A 9,489-nucleotide genomic window follows, 5' to 3' on the forward strand; every position below is an offset into this window, starting at 1 on the left:
AAAAGGTTTTATTTTTTATTTTTATCAAGTGGAGTTGTCACAACCTGAAAAGTTGCGGGGCCCTTTCCAAGCACTCTTGAGCTGGGCTTTGATGCTATTTTTGGTGGACGACTCAAAATGCTTTGTCGACGAACTTTGTAGTTATCATGGTTTTATATGATGGTGAATTGCACTGACCGTATAGGTTTGGTCTGCATCCGACTCATGCCAGCTCAAAGTTGGAAAGCAAGATCTTAGCTTTCATTCTCATGCAACATGAAAAGGCACTGAGGCATGCTTACCGGCACATGGCACATAGATACATATACATAGTAGTGGACACTAATATACCTAGTGGCCATTCTCATTAGTGCACTAGGTAGCATGCCTTTCAATATTTTTCTGGAACATAGTTGAGATCCTACTGCTTTGCCACCACTAGAACAATGTTGATGTTGCTGTCAGGTGGGTTCATTTCATAAAGATGAAAATTGGTGGAAAAAGCATGTCCATGTTCCTTTGAAAAATGCAAGTTGAAATTTCAGAGAAGATGGCACGGTAAGAAACAACTGATGATGATCCTTGGAGCGAGTGTTGTGGTGCGATTCAATAATCAATAGTTTGAAAAGTAGCATGCCCCTGTTCAAACAGCCAAGCCCTTGTTCAAAAATGCAGGTAAGACCACATAGGACAGGCTAGGCTAGGCATTGCCACATCTACAAGCAATCTCCAAATCGGAATGGGCAGCAACCTCACACACCGCCGTATAAGGGCTAACATGTCCTCTTTGATCATTTTGGAGCAGTGACATGAGAGGAGAAATGGCAGCTGCAAAAGGTTGCATGTATATATGTATCATGGAAGATCACTAGATTCTAGTGCAGTGGGCACAGCAGAAAATAAGGCTAGGAAGTTGTGGGGGCATGCATGTGATTTGCTTGCACATGGGACAGATTGTGTGCATCAGGTCCGGCTGGGGTTTTGGAGTGTCCAAATGCTGCAAGGGCAGCCTCACGCCATGCCGTATGCTGTGCAACATGCCAAGGCGTGCACCTTGTTTGTCCCTTTGTTTGTATCCACTGCATCTGGTGTGAAAACAAAGCTTAGCAAGCTTCTTTTGGCTGCTGTGCTCTTGACTCACTAATTGATCTCGTCCCTACCAATGTAGGCCTTGTTGATATGATTTAGGTGGAAGAAGCAAAACAGATATGCATTGCCTATGCATTGATATAAGAAAATCAGCATATTTAACTTGCCATTTTAGTTGGTTGATGAGTTGCCACTTTTTGACAAAAAAAAATATGTTCACATAAAACTGATGTTTCTTCCACCAAAATATCAAGATGAGTGTACCAATTTTTTTCTTCAAAATTACCACCATATGTCCTTATGATTTTTTTCCCCTTGTTAGTGCGACTAGAAGAATTATTGGTTTGATATAACATTTCTCTTTTATTAGATGCCTTCTTGCTGTCTTAATTAGCTCCTAAGTCTAATTATTGACAAAGGCCGTAAGTGCGGTTAATGGGCAAAATAAAAGAATGGACACAATGTCAAGACTGAGACAAGAGTGGATATGTATATGAAGTGTTGTCCCTATCAGTCACAATGCTCTTGGTAGGTTTGTCACGCCTATTGGGTAGCAAGCTAGTGTGAGTGTGTGACTGACTCACAGTACAAGATTCTTATACTGGCTACAACAAAAGTTTAAGATTATTCATGTAACTTATCATTAAAGGACCGTTTGGCACGGCTATCATACGCTCCAGCTCCGTCACTGTTTATTATTGTAGTGGTACTGTAGCATAGAGTAGACAGAGCTAGAGATCGTGGCTTCACCAGCTCATCTTCTTCCCCGTTTATTTTTCACCTCAAAAAATTGAAACGGCCCTACCCTATCCATATAGTTCTAAACAGTACTACTACAGTCTTTTCCCGGAGAAACCGGAGCGCACAAGCTATACCAAACAAGGTCTAAGAATTAAGGCCTTGTTTAGTTCACACTAAAAACTTAAATCTTTTCGAGATTTTTCGTCACATCGAATCTTATGACACATGCATAAAACATTAAATATAATCGAAAACAAAAAATAATTGTATTAAATTGCGAGATGATTTTTTTCGGAACTAAACAAGGCCTAAATATTATCCCAAATTCTTGGAGCTTTTACACTGTACACGTTTTTTTCTCTCTCATTTTACAAAGAAATATCTTCACACTTAGGAACAGAAACTTTTTAGTCCTTTTAAGAGACTATGTTTTTTCTCACAATTTTTAATTAAAAAATGTCTTTTTTCCCTTTAATCAGCAGGAAAATGGCAAAGTTAAATATAAAATTCTTGTGTTGTATTACAACATATTGTTGTATATGTTTGTTTGTGCAACTCTCAGAATAAGTATTTATTTAGTGCATGCACACGGCATGACAAAGCAAAGCAACAAAGTTGAGAGAGGTGAGCTCACACCTTTGGTGACCTTACAAAGAGCCCAGAAGCAAGCGTGCAAGCGCATGCTAGGAAGGATAGATAGAGACGGAGGAGGCGGATGCTTTGTATATATATATATATATATATATATATATATATATATATATATATATATATATATATATATATATATATATATATATATATATATATATATATGGAACAATACGCATGCCGCAACAAAAAAAAATGCGACGAGGGAGGGGGGGATGGGTCGTGAGATAAACAATCGTTGTTGCGACTCGTGTGTGATGAGTGATGCGGATGGATCGGAGAAGGGTTAAATTAGGTGAAGCCGGCCGTAATAAAGGTGGCCCATGGGTGCCTCACCCACCAATCATAAAATAGGCCTCATCCAACTTTCTCTTGTGGCCTTTCTTCAGTGGGACACCGAATCCATGCATAGGAAAGCCCTGTTATTATGTTATTAGAAAAAAAAAACAATCTCTCCACCATGAGTAGTCGACACATACATCAACGGCGGTTAATGATGGCGCTAAGAAAATAGGAGTAATCTTGTCAATCACAATACAATGTTTGTTTCATCTAAAATCTACAAGAGGCACATATAACGGTTTTGCTCAACAAAGATTTTGAGATATATAAGACAACTCTGACTTTGTTATTATACCAAGAAGTAATTAGACTAAAATCGGCAGTATTTAATAAGCTCTGCTCCTAGACTGAGGCATACTTGTGCAGAAATGGATAAAATACTAAAATTTTTAAGACTTTATTATAGTATATATGATCTCCCTCTGTTTTAAAATTATACTAAGTCAGTTTTGTTTTTTTAGGAAACTAAAATAATTTGTATAATTTAGAAAAGAGTGAGTACTCTCTCCGTCCCAAAATACATGTGGTTCTCATGGTTTGAGGAGTCAAAAACTTTTAACTTTGACCAAATATATATAAGAGGTATATTAGGGCACTCACAATGCAGATTCTATTATAGAGCCTAAAGTTATTTATTACCTCGAACAATGTGGACTTAGAGTCTAAATAAAACTTAGAGTCTTATTTTTTCTATCTCTTTCTTCAATAAATATATTGTCACATCAGCAAAATACCATAAATAATATGTAATTAATTGTCTTGTACTCTGTGATAGAGTCTTGCATTGTGAGTGTCCTTAATATCTATAGCACATAATTAATATCATTGGATTAATTGCTGAATCTATTTTCATAATAAAAATTTACTTAGAGATATAAATATTGCTAATATTTTGTACAAATCTAATCAAATTTAAAACTGTTTGACTGGCACAAATATCTTTAAGGACACATATTTCGGAACCAACAGATACTATACTAATGAAGACTAATATTAAAGTCGGCAGGAGAATACGAATGCGTTAGTAGAGATAGTACGATGACAGTGAGATTAGCTATGTCACTTGTCAGGTGGATATGTCCGGTAGAGTTAAAAGCACCTTCCATAGAATTTCCGTTTCCTCTTGTACCTCTCTCTCTCTCTCTCTCTCCCTATCCCACTAATAGCACTTATCAGTCCCCTGTACTGTACCTCTGAAGCTGAACCGATCGACCCTCTCCTAACTTTTTTTTTTTTTGCTTGAAGCAAGCACCTTCCCCTTTCTCTGTCTCGCCTCCATATATACGCCATTGTGGCGCTCCGCTAGACGCGACGCCCATGGGGGGCCTGACCTAATGTAGGGGCAGGAGAGAGCCCACTGTTCCATCTCTTTCTTGGAGTAGGAGGGCACCAAGGCCCCAACCCCCCTCGCCCCCACCAGATTCGGGGAATTCGCGCCTCATCCGATCGTCACTGGCCGCCGGAGCGCAAGAAACAGCGGCCGGTATCCTCTCCGTCTCTCTCTACTTTCTTGGTCTCTGAGTTGTGGTAAAGATTTGATTTTTGGTGTATTGTTTCGTCGGCGCTGAATCTATGTTCAATCTGTTTCTGAAAGCGCCAGGACTCTGGAGGACACGGCGGCTCGGTGGATTCGGGAAGGGGAGGATCTTTTCTTGGATTTCTGTTCTTGATTGAGGAGAGGTATAATCGCATCGTCTTCGCCCCCATTTATTCTTATTTTCATTCACAGGGACCGGATTGTTTGGGGGATTTTTTTTTTGTCTGTACTTCATGCATTGATTTGCGGATTAGTGCCTGATTTTGTGCGGCGTCAAGGATTATTGGTAGCCATTAGGCGTGCGTTTCGTGGTGCGGTTTTTGGTAAAATTTGGTTGGTAGATAGTGCTGTTCTTGGCTACCTTGCCTGTGCTGCTTGCTTTATTTGTCTGTGCCCGCCTTTAATGATCGTGATGTGGCCCTTTCCGCGGCAAATTGAATGTGGTGGCCAAAAATCAATGTTTTCTCTCTGGAAAATAATGGAGAGGTTCCATTTGTGATGGAGACGTTACTGTCCATATTCCTGCTATTTGTTCCCCCCAAGATCCGTTTCTTTAGTAGCTGTTTCTGACATTTAGTATCTGTTTAATCCTCATGACACAAGACAAATATAGGGATCGAGAAAAGTTTTTTTTTAATATAACAAGTAAAAAGAGAGAGAAGACTGGGGAGCCCTCTGCCATTTGTTAATCTTACGATTAAACCCTGTCGTTGAAAGGTAGACTGGTCAGGTTGGATTATTGTCCTTTTCATCTAGGCGAGTTTAGTCTGTTAGCATACTTTTGGTGTTTGGTTCTGGTCAGTTGTGATGAGCTGTGAGTATCCCTTGAGATGTAGACAGCCACCAACATGTTTTCATCGTATTTAAATACATGGTGGTACAGATTATAGAGTCTAGATAAATTTGAGTAGTACCTAACCTGAACATTGCTGTTCTATTTACATGTACTCTCTACTCAGAAAATTTGGTTGGGCTGAAAATACTCAGATAGACGTTTCCATATTGCTCTAGCTTCATCCCTTACTTTATTGCAATATTATCTCTTGCAGGGTCTTGTATTAGCTACTGTGTTATTCACTGGATGTTGGCAATGGGGTCAGAAGAGTGGGAGCTCTATCCTTCTTCCTACATTGGTTCACAGGTCATAGAATACAGACCGGTCTCTGAAGACAGCGATGACGATCAGAATGGGGATGTGGCAGTGTCGCTGGACGCTGTTCTCCCTGATGATCTCTTGGAGAAGGTTCTTTCCTTCTTGCCTGTTGCAAGTATTATAAGATCTGGGTCTGTTTGCAAAAGGTGGCATGAGATTGTGCATGCCCAGAGGCACGCATGGAGCAAAATGGTGCCTCAGAAGCCATGGTACTTCATGTTTACCTGTAGTGAGGATGCAGTTTCAGGTTTTGCCTATGATCCAAGCCTCCGCAAATGGTATGGATTTGATTTCCCTTGCATTGAGAAGAGCAACTGGTCTACATCCTCATCGGCTGGGTTGGTGTGCCTGATGGACAGTGAGAACAGGCGCCGCATTTTGGTGTGCAACCCCATCACTAAGGACTGGAAGAGACTTCTTGATGCTCCTGGGGGCAAAACAGCTGATTACAGTGCTCTTGCCTTTTCTGTGGACAGAAGTTCTCATCATTACACTGTGGCTGTTGCAAGAAGCAACCAGGTTCCATCAGAGTATTATCAGTGGGAGTTTACCATCCATTTGTATGAGTCGGTCTCTGGTAGTTGGGTGACTCCCTTCACTGGAGTATTGCTTGGATGGAGAGGTGGCGACGAGTGTGTCATCTGTGATGGAATCCTCTACTATTTGGTGTACTCCACAGGAGTTCTGGTGAACAATAATGAGCATCGCCATTGTCTTGTAATGTATGATCTCACTGCAAGACCTAACCACACTTCTCTGATGAGCATGGCTATTCCAGTGCCATGTGCTCTTACGTGTGGCCGATTGATGAACCTGAGTGGGAAGCTTGTGCTGGTTGGTGGCATTGGCAAGCAAGATAGGCCTGGGATCATCAAGGGAATTGGCATTTGGGAGCTCCATAACAAAGAGTGGTGTGAGGTTGCTCGGATGCCTCACAAGTTTTTTCAAGGATTTGGTGAGTTCGATGATGTTTTTGCAAGCTGTGGGGCAGATGATCTTATCTATATCCAGAGCTATGGGTCGCCAGCTCTTCTCACCTTTGAAATAAACCACAAGTCATGGAAGTGGTCCGTGAAGAGCCCTGTTTCGAAGAGGTTCCCGCTGCAGCTGTTCACTGGATTCTCTTTTGAGCCAAGGCTGGACATTGCTCTCTAAGTTTGTTATCTCTTCCACCTCCACCAGATTTTTTGCATTACATTTTGCCTGGTTCAGGAGTGGCCAAAGTCAGGAGGTGCTGCCATTGAAGCCATTTGAACCCAGAGAATGTTCGTTTTTATAGCTGTATTCTTTTCTTTGTTGGGTCTATTGGGTATATTGATTGAAATGATCAATTAACTTTGCCGATCTCTTTTGTTGACTTGGACATTGGAGGGAGAGATGATGCCAGCAGCTTGCTTTTAGTTCCCTGCAAACTTTGCCCTTCCTTGTCACAGAAAATTGTCCATTTCCTGTCCTTAAGTATTCCTCTAATTCATGTTCTGTTTGGTCTCTGCAACTACTGAATTATGTTTTGTCCTATTGTATAACAGCATTAGCTGTGAAGTAGCCCAACGTTGTTGAACCTGAGTAGCTGCTATGCTTTCTTGGAGCCATTTATGAAGAGCAGAGCCTGTTACTTTGCTAGTGATCTCTTTTTTTTTCTGCAAATAAAATCAATCTGCATAACACTGAACAACCACACGTGCAGCTGAGTATCTGTCATGGCTTATCAATCAACGAATTGCCTCCCTACTGCTGACGTACTAATATCTTTGTGATGCACTTCCATTGGAGTGGGTGCGCTAATGTGGAGGCTGCCTTCTCCGTAACAAGTTTCACCTAATATCAAAAACTTTTTAAGATTTTTCATTATATTAAATATTGCGACACATATATAAAACATTAAATATAAATAAATAATAATAATAATTGCACAGTTTAACTGTAATTTGTAAGACAAATTAAGACAAATTTTTTGAGTCTAATTGGTACATAATTAAATAATAATTGTTAAATATAAATAAAAATGCTATAATATCTAATAACTTTTTATGAACTAAAGCCTTGTTTGGTTATTAGTGATTTTTTGTTAACTCTCGTCATATTGAATATTTGGACACATACATAGAATATTAAATATATATTATTTATAAAATTAAAGCATAGTTAGAAGAGAACTTGCTGGATTAATCTTTTCTAATTAATCTATAATTAAATACAAATTATTAAATAAAACAAAAATACTACAATAATATCTTCATAACCAAATACTCCCAAGGCGAGCCAGTGGTTTCTTCGATCCTCCTACCCTGTCGCTGTCTGACAATCTGTACTGAAAGCAGCTGGTTGTACTACCACCCTAGAAAGCAGCGTCTGCGTATCTCCATCCTGCTGTCACTGCTCTACGAAGACGGCTTTGTTTAAGATTTTTTGTCATATTAGATATTTCGGTACATGCACAAATCATTAAATATAGATAAAAATAAAAAATTAATTATATAAATATTTGTTAAATAAAAATGGAAATGCTACCATAGCCTAAAGCAAATTTTTTAGAAGCTGAACAAGGCAGAAGGATGCAAGACTTTTTTATACTGTGTACCGTTGTGGTTTGGATAGATTATTTTCTGTGATGTTTGCCTAGAAGAACGTAATTCTAGGTTTTGATGCTCGCATGTGGCATCCTATTTAATGTGGCATCCTCAGGGGTACATCGTCCACATGCGAGCGTGGGTTTTTAACTTTCCACGTTCTAAGTCCTGGCGTCCCCTTTTATAGACCAAGGGAAGGCTCAGGGGTACATGGTGTTAGGGCTGGCGCGGACGATGGCACGGTGGCGGATGATGACTGAGTCGAGGCTCCCGTACAGGCTTGGCTGACGGATCTTGTAACGGTGTACTTGGTGATGATGGCGCGCGCGTCCTTCCTATTCACGTCAGATGAAGGAGTTTCTGCCTTGTTTACTTCCCAGAAAATTTTGCAAAATTTTTCACATTTCTCGTCACATCGAATCTTTAGACGCATATATAGAGTATCAAATATAGACGAAAATAAAAACTAATTGCACAGTTTGGTCGAAATTGACGAGACGAATCTTTTGAGCCTAGTTAGTGCATGATTGGAAAATATTTGTCAAATACAAACGAAAATGCTATTTTGCAAAGTTTTTTGAAACTAAACAAGGCTAATAAATGCGGTTCCATTTCTCATTTCTGCGTCCCAACTCCCAATCACAGGCAGGCAACAAGCGCTTGTCTCTCTCCGGCGTCAGCTGCATCTGCTCCGCTCGCTCCCCCATGCGATGCGGTCATGCGGATGCTGCTGTTGAGCCTGCTACAGTGCTACTCCTGCTCTGCTACACTGCTTACGCCACCGTCTGCTCTGCTACACTGCCTGTCTCGACACAGGGAACAAGGCAGAGCGAGGTGCTTTGCTTTGCTTTCGTGTTGAAAAACGTACCGAGCACCGGGAGCTGAACGTGCATACCTTAGATAGATGAAACATAGAAATAATAAAAGATAAACACCGTAGTAGAGAATTATGTTACGAGAGATAAACACCGTAGTTTCTAAAAAAAATTTATAAAATTTTTCAGATTCTTCGTCATATTAAATCTTTAGACGCATGCATGAAGTATTAAATATAGACAAAAATAAAAACTAATTACACAGTTTAGTCGGAATTGACGAAACGAATCTTTTGAGTCTAGTTAGTCCATGATTAGATAATATTTGTCAAATACAAACGAAAGTGGTACTATTTCTATTTTGCAAAAATTTTTGGAACTAAACAAGGCCTTAGAATATCATGGTAGATTATCTATTTGAAGTCGCTAAATATTTAAATTTTCTTTGACGGCCAATAAAATGTTTCGTAGATTAGCTATTTAGACACCACTAAGCATGCCTCTAACGGTGTGGTTGGGAGCTATATTCGTTTAGTTAAAAAAATTGCAAAATAGACACTACAACATTTTTGTTTGTATTTTATCAATATTGTCTAATCATATACTAACTAC

General features: G+C 39.7%; 1 protein-coding gene across 3 annotated transcripts; it reads left to right on the forward strand.

Annotated features, from left to right (window-relative positions):
* LOC110435120 (F-box/kelch-repeat protein At3g61590-like) lies at nucleotides 3,989–7,115 on the forward strand. 3 transcript variants are annotated; one of them, XM_021460494.1, is made up of 3 exons: nucleotides 3,989–4,285; nucleotides 4,397–4,482; nucleotides 5,389–7,115. In XM_021460494.1, the coding sequence occupies exon 3, from the start codon at nucleotides 5,421–5,423 to the stop codon at nucleotides 6,645–6,647; it is 1,227 nt and encodes a 408-aa protein (XP_021316169.1). In that variant the 5' UTR covers nucleotides 3,989–4,285; nucleotides 4,397–4,482; nucleotides 5,389–5,420; the 3' UTR covers nucleotides 6,648–7,115. The 3 variants fall into 3 exon arrangements, with proteins under 3 accessions (XP_021316169.1, XP_021316170.1, XP_021316168.1); XM_021460495.1 differs by having other exon boundaries at nucleotides 4,403–4,482; XM_021460493.1 differs by having other exon boundaries at nucleotides 3,991–4,296; nucleotides 4,403–4,482.

The sequence above is a fragment of the Sorghum bicolor genome, chromosome 4 (genome assembly GCF_000003195.3).
Source record: "Sorghum bicolor cultivar BTx623 chromosome 4, Sorghum_bicolor_NCBIv3, whole genome shotgun sequence".
Classification (NCBI taxonomy): Eukaryota; Viridiplantae; Streptophyta; class Magnoliopsida; order Poales; family Poaceae; genus Sorghum; species Sorghum bicolor.